Consider the following 12963-nt stretch of genomic DNA (forward strand, 5'->3'; position numbering starts at 1 on the left):
GTTTTATTTATTCTGTATTGCACAGTACTGTACAATAAATACATACTGTTACTTCTTGATAACCCGTGAAAAATATAGTGCGCCCTGCGAAACATGACATTATAGGTAGTGGTTTTAGTTCTGAATAGTAAATACATATAGTGGCTGTTGGTACCTATGAAAGGTACAGTATGTCCTTATAAAAGGCGGTCTGCGAAATACCACATTATAAATGTTTTTAAAATTCTTCTGTATACCAGTTTTGTGTTGTATATTCATACAACACTGAAAGAGTTCTTTGATATTTGTCAACAACTATATTACTTTTTCAGAAAAGGACGCGTTGCAGCAGATTATGCAGGAAGGAGTTCAAAGTGATTGTTGGAACAACTTTGGACTGGACATCTTGACACAGTGACTGTAATTCATGACGACAGGTTTCACATATTAAGTGCACTGATGGTAATTCAAACTTCCCGTGAAGAACACGCCTCAATGAAAGTTGAAGCTACCGGTTTACTACATGAGATCTCCACTAAGACTTTCTGTTTCCTTACTGATCTCATGTTCAGGGTTCTTGGATATCTAAAACCGACAAACGCACTGTTACAAAGAAGAGATTTGGACATTGATACCTCTGTGAAGTTAATAGGATCGGTAAAGGAACAGCTCAGGTCTTGCCGGCAAGACGAAGGAATATTTGAAAATATCCTTCACGATGCAATGAACACATATGCCATAAACATTTCGATTCAGCTACCATTGAGACGCAAATGCACACTCTCCAGTCGCTTAGCTGATTCGGTTGTTGATTTGGAAGGCATAAATTTGGAGAAGGGAAAGGAAGGCGAGAAGGAGCTGAAAAGATTATTCTGCGAAGTTCTCGATATCTCCGTCGAAGAAATTCGGAGCAGATTCTGTGAGACAGGGACAGCTGTGATTGGTGCCATTCACCACTTACTGAGTGAGAAAAGAAGTGAAGAAAATTTGAAACCCCTGTGTGATGTAAAATACAAAGACCTGCATTGCAAAGTTCTTCAGAATTTGAAGCAGGAAATAGGTCTAGCAAATCGACTGATCAACAAGACATCATCTCTGGAAGAGCTCACAAAACAAATTGGAAAATATGGCGAGGCTTTCCCAGGCCTAAAAATGCTTACAGAAGCTGCTCTAATTATTCTGTCTTCTAAGTCCACGATCGAAAACTGCTTCTCACATCTGACAACTCTCCTTCGACCTCAACGTCTGTCCATGGAACATGAAAGGAAATCGGACCTCGTTCTCCTGGCTTACAACAAAGATATTCTGCGTGCACTAGATCTAGACCAGCTTGTAATTGAATTTGCGAAGTGCTCACGTAAACTCCTTTTGATGTAATTACTTACATAAGGACTGTAAAAACATATTTATTTTACTTATGTCAGGGTTGTTTCTTAATTTTTATACATAAAAATGTTCCATAATCTACTTGTAATAAAAGTATTGTAGTTCCAAAATACTACAATTTAGATAGCAGTTAAAAAATTTTCCTAAAATAAATTATTATTTTTTACCTTTAGCACTACTTAGTGTATTAAAATATATATTGCATTATATACCATCATTTTAACAAAAAAAAAAAAGTTAATGATGATATTTGATAGTCGTGGATTTGGTACTGTAATATTTAGCAGCATAATAAAGTGTTTCAACTTTCTTATAGATTCCATAAGTAATAAATAAATGAACATATACATTGACAACGACAAGCGCCTCAAGGAACAAAAACTATATATATATATATATATATATATATATATATATATATATATATATATATATATATATATATAATATTAGAGAGAAAAAGAGTTTTTGTGTTCCTTGAGGTCCCTGCCATTGCCCCCTCAGTATTCATCATTGCCCGCCCTAAGCAATCAGGCTGGCTACGGGCCTGATCCTTAGCATAAATGTACGGGTACAAGGTAGGTGTCATGTACCGTATTTTATCATCATTGCAGACAAATTTTGTGATTTTTTAAAAAAAATCTCAAATCTACTGTAAATAATTATCTTCTATGACTGTAACAGATAATGCATATAGTTTTGTTGTTATGCTGGCACTGGAATATAACAAGAGAATTTGCATTTGTTAAAAATCAATTGGGACTCTTGTTATAGCACAAGATGACACACACAAATCACCAATGTAATTTCTGCACACTTAAGCAAAACCAGCTCGAAATAGAACATAAAATGACACTGGAAAATGTCGCAGGAACCACCAAAAAAAAAATCTTAATGAAAAGTAACATTTTAAAAGTAACAAGTTTAGTAGGTTAGCTTTACATTCCAATATTGTTTTCTTTGTTCGTAAATAGAGCGTATCTTTTTTACACTTCTTACACAATAACTGTATGACCACACTTTCCAGATAATAATCTACTCTTATGTACTGTACACCAGTGTGCAAATTAGATTAGGCCAACAAGACGTAGTTTGAAGGTGCAGTAATTCAAAATGAGACAATAATGCCTTACCCCCAAATATATATATATATATATATATCGGGTGTTGCAAAATAAGTGTTACAACTCTTGGGAGGTGACTCCTGCCACTAAGACAAGAAAAAAAGTTATCTTCATCCTTTTGCTATCGGACATAGTTTCAGATCTACAAGGTGCCGAAAGCGTGGGAAAATGACTTTCGGACGCCAATAGTTCGGAAACTATCCAACATAAAGAGGGCGGGTAAAAAATTCACTGAAGAAGTCATACCTGCTCTATTGAATTTTGTATGTTTCACAATCCTACCGTGCACGCGCAAGGGATTCCCCAAAGGAACGTAGGGAGTCCCGGATAATTGCCAAATGAAACTTGGTCTAAATAGATGTGAATTGATAGGCTTTCTACCAGGTAACAATAATTCGTTTGTCTTAAGTCGATATCTGGAACAAATACAAGATGGCGGACACATTCATGCCCGTTGTGTGTGGTTGCATAATCGCAAGGTACGGATGCTGGCCAACAGTGACGTTCTGAGTATTAATTGTAGCGAATTTGTACTCAAATGCTCTAGAAAGACATCTGGAGTGTCGGTAGAGCATAACAGATGAAGCAGGGTGATTCACATGAGTGGAAACACTTAACGAAAAATGACCAGAAATGTACTCATACTCAGTAAACGTGAGTTCAAAGCGTCGGAAATGTAAGGATTAGCGTCAAGAACATGAAAGCCATTGCCAATTCACCAATAATATTCCCTCAAACCAATGCAATATGATGTGCACGGTTGCATACCAATAAGGATGCAACAACTGAGGCCAAGTTCAAATTGTGCAATTGGACTCACAAAGAAACTGGGTAAACTAACGGAATGTCACTAGTGGGATCGCATGATCGATATTGAAATGTGGCCAATGTGTGTGTTGATATCAACATGTAGCTGATGGACAAATGTCAACATGTCCCACTAGTGCTGGGACACCGTCTCACGTGCAAAAACTAGGAAAATAACGTACTTTCTGCTATTACATCTGGTGCACCTTTTGGTAGAACGTAACTAGAACACGATTGTATCAATGTCCCCTTCGTTTGGGACATTGTCCCACAGTCGACACATATGAAAAGAAATCTCTTAATGCATGGTTCAAATTCTGATTGAGCGCGAAAATAACAAACTTATATCATGTCTCACGTCTTCTGAGACATATGACGTACTTGAAATATAGGAAAATACCTCCAGAAATTCGTATCTTACACACAGTGCACATGCCAAGATAAAGACGAAACTGAACCGATTTGGCACATTTAACACTATAGCTGGAACACCATACATATGGAAAATAAAACGACATGAGAAATAGTAAGAAACGTCTTAAAGCTCTGATTGTTTACAACTGTGCAGTAGGAGTAAGAAAAGAAAACACACAAGTATGTCGGGAGACTGTACAAGAGGGCTTGCAAAAATAAAGTGGGTACTCCTCAAAGTAATGAATACAGAGAAAGTGAGGCTCCTTCGAATCTCAGGGCTAGAGCGTACGCTTTTGCTTGCGTGGTCGCAGTTTCCAATCCTACTGGGAGCCCACGGCCTCAGATTCAAGACCCGAGTAGTTACTTTTCTATTTTTCGCACGTAGGACGATGTCAGAGCAGTAGTGGGACATGTTGACATTTGTTCATTAGCTATATGTTGATAACAACACACACATTGGCCACATTTCAACATCGATCATGCGATCCCACTAGTGACATTCCGTTAGTTTACCCAATTTCTTACTGAGTCCAATTGCACAATTTGAACTTGGCCTCAGTTGTTGCATCCTTATTGGTATGCAAACGTGCACATCATATTGCATCGGTTTGAAGGGATATTATTGGTGAATTGGCAATGGCTTTCATGTTCTTGACGCTAATCCTTACATTTCCGACGCTTTGAACTCACGTTTACTGAGTATGAGTACATTTCTGGGCATTTTTCGTTAAGTGTTACCACACATGTGAATCACCCTGCTTCATCTGTTATACTCTACCGACACTCCAGATGTCTTTCTGGAGCATTTGAGTACAAATTCGCTACAATTAATACTCAGAACGTCACTGTTGGCCAGCATCCGTACCTTGCGATTATGCAACCACACACAACGGGCATGAATGTGTCCGCCATCTTGTATTTGTTCCAGATATCGACTTAAGACAAACGAATTATTGTTACCTGGTAGAAAGCCTATCAATTCATATCCTTTTAGACCAAGTTTCGTTTGGCAATTATCCGGGACTCCCTACGTTCCTTTGGGGAATCCCTTGCGCGTGCACGGTAGGATTGTGAAACATACAAAATTCAATAGAGCAGGTATGACTTCTTCAGTGAATTTTTTACCCGCCCTCTTTATGTTGGATAGTTTCCGAACTATTGGCGTCCGAAAGTCATTTTCCCACGCTTTCGGCACCTTGTAGATCTGAAACTATGTCCGATAGCAAAAAGTTGAAGATAACTTTTTTTCTTGTCTTAGTGGCAGGAGTCACCTCCCAAGAGTTGTAACACTTATTTTGCAACACCCGATATATATATATATATATATATATATATATATATATATATATATAATATGACATCTGTAATAAATAGAGATTTCTTGTCTGACCTGCACACACGACACCTAACCTTACTGAACGTGTTTAAATGTTGTACTCTCTCTTATGTCTGTAGCTCTCAAACCTATATTTTATTTACTTAATAATTCGGCACTAGCAATAGCCATGATCACAAGCATATGTTAATTTTTCCAATCATATAAACCTTCCACTTCGCATTACACACAGTTTGCAAAAGAGAACCTATTTCAGTATTATGAAAATCATTAAAATTATCAATTAAACCGGACATACTTAAAAAAAAAACTTGTTGCTGGTCGCCATTTCTGCCATCAAAGTTAAATCAAAGGCCAAATATTTAAAGACTCTCAATTCAAATTTCGAACTAGAGGTTCTACTCCACGCTAAAGCTGCGCTCTTCGCCCCCCCTTTTTTTTAAATATCGATTGCGTGAGGGAGCTCAGGAAGTCAACACGTACAATTACTTTACTGTTAGGTTACAGATGAGTTGATTCACTCTGTGCTACGTTATTCAAATAAAGTAAAACATTACATTGAAGTTTTTCACACATTATGGACGTGGACAGCAAACTGTACAGCGAAAGGATTTACTCTATTTTTCGACATAGTTGCTAAGTTTGTTCAAACACTTATACCTCTCAACCAATTTCAAAATACACTCTTCATAAAAACTTGCCGCCTGCTCCGATAACCAAGAGTTCACTGCCATTTTTACATCGTCGTCATAATTGTAACGGTTGCCACTGAGGTATTTGAGGTGGAGGAACAGATGGTAATCGTTCGGCGCAAGATCAGGACTCTAGGGTGGGTGGTCTAAACTTCCCAGCCAAAACTGTCCAACAAATCGCGGGTCTGACCTGCAGTGTGAGGTCTTGCATTGTCATGGAGAAGGAGAATGACCTTTGTCAGCATGCCGCGTCGTTTGTTTTGAATCGTTATGCGTAGCTTTCTCAGGGTTTGGCAGTATGTTTCTGCATTGATAGTGGTTCCTCGTTGCATGAAGTCGACCAACAAAACACCATGCCTATCTCAAAACACGGACGCCATGATTTTGCGCTGGGACAGAGTCTGTTTGGCCTTCACCTTTACAGACGAGTGTGTGTGTCTCCATTCCATGCTCTGTTGCTTCGATTCGGGCGTGATATGCGAAACCCATGTTTCGTCTCCGGTTACGATCTGACTCAAGAAGCCGTCACCTTCTTCGTGGTAACGAGTCAAGAACTTCATCGCACACTCAAATCTTTGGTTTTTGTGGTCCTCTGATAGGAGTTTCGGGACCCAACGGGAGCACAGTTTCCTAAACTTTAGGTGTTCAGAAATAATTTTGTAAAGCACTGATCTCGACACGTCAGGAAATTCGTTTGCGAGACCTGTTATTGTGAAGCGCCTGTTCTCACGAACCCTCGCTTGAACTGAAGCCACCAAATCGTCTGTAATCGAAGAAGGGCGACCGGAGCGGTCCTCATCATCGACGTTATCACAGCCATTTTTGAATTCTCGTACCCACTTACGCACTTTGCTTGCACTCATAACAGTATCACCGTACACTTCGCAAATCTGTCGATGAATTTCTGCAGCAGACATGTTTCTTGCTGACAAAAACCGTATCACTGAGAGAACCTCACACGCGGCGGGTGACTTGATAGTCTTAAACATTGTGAAATCACAGAACACAACAGTACAGGACAGCTACAGAGCTGAAACTGAGCACAGTTGTTCCCGAGGCATCCCGATACACGACGCACACGCTCTTTGGGGTATGCGCGCGAACTACTATAGTCTACAACAACACGGACCTTACTTAAAAAACACGCCTCGTAGTTACGAGAGAATACCTATATTTCAGATTTTGAGCATAGTTTCAAAAGTTCATTTCCGTAAACTGTAAAAGACGGTGATTCTTATGCTAATTTCCACAACTTAAATGCAAATTTTGAGTTGCATACACACAAACTACAAGGGAATGAAGACCATGTGCTAACAAAGAATACACTGGGAAATGAAATATAACAAGAATTAAAATAAGATGATAATCGATACAATGTAGAGGATGAATATGACATGTCTGAACTTCACCAAGCATGGTGGAAGAAGCTATTTGTTTACTTCTTCTTGGCCAACCGCTAAGAACATTTATTAATCCATATGTGACTTTGTTATACGCAATTAGTACATTGAAATTCAGAAACGATAACGAACTGAAGAGTACGAAGGTACGGTTGCAAGTAACCATAGTCATAATAATATAGTTCAACTAAAGAACGTTGAAAATAATGGGGAAATCAGAAATGACCAAAACTCAATAGTTTACATGGCTCATTTCGAAATAAAGGTAGAAGATTAAACTCACAAGAAATGTCAAAAATCAGTGAAATTTGGCGTTATACTAAGCATACTTTCGGGGGGAAAGCGAGCATCCCCGGTGGGGGATACTTCAGCTGACTTCTTTGGGGCGGGGACAAAATGTGATTGAGGGGGAAAATCCCCTCATCCCCCGGTAATTCGCACCCTGCTGTACACGTAAATACATCAATAAATCGTATACTATGCATGCACGGTTGTAGTAGAAACAAATACCTCGCGAGAATAATTCTTCAAAATTATTCCTTCTTGAAAACAACACTGAGGCTCAATCATTATTAAATGCTTAAAAATACAATTAACCTAAGTATAGGACAGATAATAACTTACTTTTTTTTATTCAGCATGTTCTCGTGAACGAGCAAGACAAAATAATGTGTTTTACTATTGGCATTGTGAATACCTTCTCCAACGTATTGTGACGATGTGCAGATCTCTTTCTCTTTACTTAGCTCGTTTATTCCACCATAATGTAGAGATCTGCTCACGCTAATTCTGTAGCGGATGTCACAAAGATATAATCAACTTACACCATGATTTTCATGGGAAAAATGTGGTTTAATCTAGGGGAATGACAACATAACATCTAATTAGTTAAGTTTATTACATAACCAGAATTGTACTATACAACAACATTTAATTATTATAGTTCATAGACAGTTAGGTACATTAATATATCTTGATTAACAGACTAGATATTCAAATATTTAAGTTAGACGAAATGGAAGATGAAATACGAATATGCGACTTCAGTTCTCAATCTTGAAAATTTTACGATAGGCTGACAAATCATTTTATAGTACTGCATGACATCTATTAAATTGAAGTTAGTAATGCAACAAGTACTCTTACATACCTTGTATTAGAAGTCTTCTAACACTTAGCAACTTGATAATCGACGTCCCGAAATGCTCGATCTCGAAGCTACGTATCTCCGAATCTCTGTGTCTCTGAGTGTCCGAATCCGAATCAATCATTGAGACCTTGAGGTCCCTTTTTATTATTTTACGAGGGACACACCCAAACGTCATATCAGTCAGTACATCCGTTTTATCATCTCCACAAATATGGAAACGTATTGCTCTTTTGCATTCTGATTGGCTCTTAGAGACTGCCGCACCCAAGATACGTGGCGTGACACACATGTACACACGTGTACTGTCACAGCCGGAAGAATTCAATAGCATGATTTCTAGACTTATCTATAGATTTCTAACTATTTAACCAATTTCCGCATATTAATGCGGTGTCACGTTGTCAAAATCATGATTATGTATCCTGTATGATGACTATGAGTAACCTTCGACAAGTAAACTTCCCACAAAATTGCACAACAAAAGCAACATCAGTCACCTTCAGAAAATTTTACGTATTTCCTTTCTCTGTTACTAGCTTGTGGCAAGTCAAAAGAGAAAAATGTCTTTTAAAATGCATATTAATTCAAAATGATCTTTTCAATTCCTTCAATAAAGAGCAATGTAACCATATTTTTGGATTCAGCGTCACATTCCCACTGCTTCATAATTTTCGACCTCGAAAATTACCAAGAAGCAAGCGTTAGAGCCGGAACATGGGTAACTTACTTTTCGAGTGGCCCTCGTAGAAGAAATTATATCGAATAAAATAAGTTTTTGCAAAGCGAAGAATATTATAGGTCATGCACATACTTATGGGCCTGTTGTCAACATAGTCGTATTTCACCTTTTCTTAACAACAATGCAGAGAACTTTACAACTAACGAGGATGGTGTCTCTGTTCCATTACAGAACTAAATGAAAGGACACGTGATTATGAGTAACATCGAGTTAATAAGCATCCCAATTGGTATAACATATAACTTATAACATGTAGCTTATTGAGTTAAAGAAGTACGATATTAAAGTTAAAGGTCAACAACTTTTTGAACATGCTACAACTGCAAGGAATTACGTGAATGAAATGTTACATGAATGACGAAGAGTTGATAATAATTTGAACATGCTACATTTACAAGAAGTATGTGAATGAATTACTACATTAAAGTTAAAAAGGCAATAATATTACGAACATGCTACATTTGCAAAAGTTACTTAAATGAATTACCACATTGAAGTTGAAAGGTTAATAATAGGTTGAACATGCAATCTTTGCAAGAAGTTACGTAACTGAAATACTACATTAAGGTTGAAAGTCAATAATATTTTGAATCATGCTACATTAGCAAAAGGTTAACATTATAACAATCTATTAATGCCCTGGAAGTTCAGTATAGTTAACAGGTCTCATTCCTTCCAAAATTCATTACAACAGATTCGAGCATAAAACATTGAATCGACAAACATCCACATTGAATTGTTTTGTGCATGGAGAGGGCATAGAGCAAAATAACGACATATAGTAAACTAGACTACTTGACAATAACAAAGAACTGTTCGGTTTATCATTCTAACGATAAATTTATAATGTTCAAAATACTATCTTAGATTCGAACTCAGTTCTGTTAGTACAGTTGAGTCACTATTGGTTGAGTCTGAAACTTATTAGGAATAAGTACTGATATACGGTTACGTATGTTAAATGCTTATAACCTAGCGAGATGTGTACCATTTCATATTCAACGAAATAGGGTCCCATTAGAATTGAACAATACACAATAAGGAACAATTAATATTGTTATAATTAGTAACGAATATTGTATACTCAGGAGCACAATCAGTGCATTATTCCATTATATTTCACAGATTTTAATATCAATATCATGCTTATGAAGTGATTGACTAATAATCAACAATTGGTTAGAGATTGATGTTTAAGAGATCGATGCATTAGCAATTTGAATGATATTAACAATTTGAAGAGCAAAATAGTCCTTTTTTATAAATGATAGATTACATAGCAATTCAACCTTGTTTTGTTGCTTGCAAGGATGAGTGAATATTTACAATTTAGTCACCCCAAGTGAATGTGAATAATAAGGAATAATAACAATTTATGTGGTTTAGAAGTCAATTTTTTATAGTTAGAATTTATTACATACAGATTTGAGTTATCCAAGAGGGGATGATTTATTATTATTGACTTATCATGAAGAATCAAGGTGGCTATTGTCACTTGAATTTTGCAGGTTTTTAATACTACAATTTTTAAATTTTAATTTACTATTCCGTTGTATGTTATATCATTTCTGGCATGACAAAAGCAACAAGAATAGAAGTTTAACATTGCCGCCGCCTTGAGTCTACATGTCGGTGTAACTATAATATTGGAACCCTGTTTCGTTATGAGTGCTCTCATTTTGAACCCAAAAAAAAGGGGTGATTTCCTCTTTTTCCTTTCTCCTCTTTTGTGCGTTTTAAAAGTTTACAGGTGTATTCAAAAGGAGCGAGGAAGAAAAGGATCCCTTGTTGTTTATTAGTCAGGGATTTCGGAGAATCGAACCAATACTTAGTTTGATTTGGAACTTCCATACCTAGTGGTTCTTACTTCCGCCTGGTCGTGGGCGTGTTATCAGGTATACCGAATTTAGCCAATTAGAGAATTTTAATCATTCACATTTTATTAATTTCTCGCTGGCATTAAAGTATATTGCCACAGGCGATTATTCGCAATCTTAGATTAGGTGAAACCGCAGGCATTTCCTGTTGACTGGCTATAATTTGCATAGACATGAAGCGTGTGCCAATTCAGCTAGGAAAACGTTTACAAAATTTCCAACTGAATAAGAAGTAATGCTATATTCCTTTTTGTTTTTACTGTTGGAACCCACAAGAATCAGGGGCTTAATTGTGAGTGTTATTGAGTTTTCATAATTCATAAATAAAGCGTCGGGTTGGATAGTCCTTATTCGAGTTAATGTTCTAAGGATGACACCATACATCATATAAGGAAAGTAATAGGTGTCTTAATTCTTTTTGGTCTCTTAATACTGCTGATGGGCGGATGCCGGATATTTTGTATTATGCAAAGCTTGTGACCACGTAGTCAAACGTTGGTAATTCGCGGATTGACATGCACATCGTAGTTACTCTTATTCTTGAGAGTCGCGAAGTGATCGTAATGTAGGTGTTTATGTGAGTGTTGTTTAAGTAAGAAATGCATATTAAATGCAAGTACAACAATTCTTACTAAATATAAAAGTGTGTTTAATACTACGGCTAGTTAGAGATTTAAATCATTTTGGAAATATTATAATCGCGTTGGCGTGATTTACTTCAGCATCCTACCTATGGATTACCATGGGAAAAGTGTCCAGTGGTAAGTAGAAACTATATTCTGACATAGTATAATACTCTAACACTTGAATATAATGCCACGTTTTGAATGAAATACGCCACTGAAATACACCACTATACACAATTAAGGATAAATTCTTCCTGAAGTTGTAGTCTGATGTCCAAAGTACAGTAAGGATTTCCAAATTATTTCCAAAGAGGGGGGGGGGGCGGTTCCAAATTTTACTCTTCTTAGGCATTCTTCCATTTTTCAAGGAACAGAACTCGCACTCAGAAGTCAATTAGATCCATGAAAATAGAAAAAACACGATTAGTTTATAATATACCATTTTCAATTAAAAGTTTTAAATAACTAAATAACTTCTCCATTTAACTAAAAGACTGATATGATACACCATAGTATAAGCAGAATTTCCTAACGCAATGTTGATAAAAATTATATAGATATATCAAGTAGTAAAAAAAGAAAAATTGAACTTATAGGAAGGAAACAAAATTAAAAGAAAAAAGTATTTAGAGTAAAGAAAAATAAAACTCTTTGCAATAGTAAATGGTAGTTACAACGATTAGAAAGTCTTACTAGTATAAGGAGGGAGCGTATCCAATATTGAGCGCACAAGAAATACGCACAGGAAGCTATGCAAGTGGTCGCAATGGAAGTAGTGGTATTAGAAGAAGGTATTCAAGTAATACTTGTTATAGGAAGTAATACTTGTTATATACAATAATTCTTATAGGAGGAGTAATGAAGGCAATTGTTATGTAACATGTACATTCTTCAATTGAACGTAACGAATTTAAGTAAGTGGGGATCTATGGTAATTTACACGGGGAAACCGAAAAGTGAATAGCTTATATATTCTCATTAGTATTATTATTTAACTTAGATGACAGTACAATTTATATGTATTTTATCATTGTTATTATTATTAGTAGTAGTATTAGTATTATTAGTATTGCATGAAAACTTTTAGAGTAAGGCTGCTGCTATTCAACTTGACCTAATTCCAATAGTAGAGCTAAGAGTGTGTGCTGATAACAGTTAGTTGAATAACGAAGTAGATAACTTACTTCCGGAATGCAGAAACTATGCAAGAGAACATTATTACATAATAGCAGATAATAGTTATGAAGTAAGATCGTTGAGAAAAGGAACAATATTTAATTTAACAAATATGAAGTATATAACAATATTTTATTTAATAATATGAAATACATAACAAAACATATACTTGTTTGGAGAGAGACCTTTGAAAAAGGTACAGAACGTTGCAGGATCAGGCTGGAAATAGACCGGAAATGAAAAAAAGTAAAGGGGGA

General features: G+C 36.4%; 1 protein-coding gene across 1 annotated transcript; it reads left to right on the plus strand.

Annotated features, from left to right (window-relative positions):
• Nucleotides 1-438: 438 nt before the first annotated feature.
• LOC145685357 (uncharacterized) lies at nucleotides 439-1356 on the plus strand. Its single transcript, XM_081757743.1, has one exon. The coding sequence runs from the start codon at nucleotides 439-441 to the stop codon at nucleotides 1354-1356; it is 918 nt and encodes a 305-aa protein (XP_081613869.1).
• The last annotated feature ends 11607 nt before the right edge of the window (nucleotides 1357-12963 follow it).

Source organism: Thermobia domestica, chromosome 5 (assembly GCF_964235325.1).
Source record: "Thermobia domestica chromosome 5, izTheDome1.hap1.1, whole genome shotgun sequence".
NCBI classification, from domain to species: Eukaryota; Metazoa; Arthropoda; class Insecta; order Zygentoma; family Lepismatidae; genus Thermobia; species Thermobia domestica.

Excerpts from the sequence above, each read along its gene's own strand:
- LOC145685357 (XM_081757743.1), top strand. The coding sequence starts at position 439 with ATGGTAATTCAAACTTCCCGTGAAGAACACGCCTCAATGAAAGTTGAA.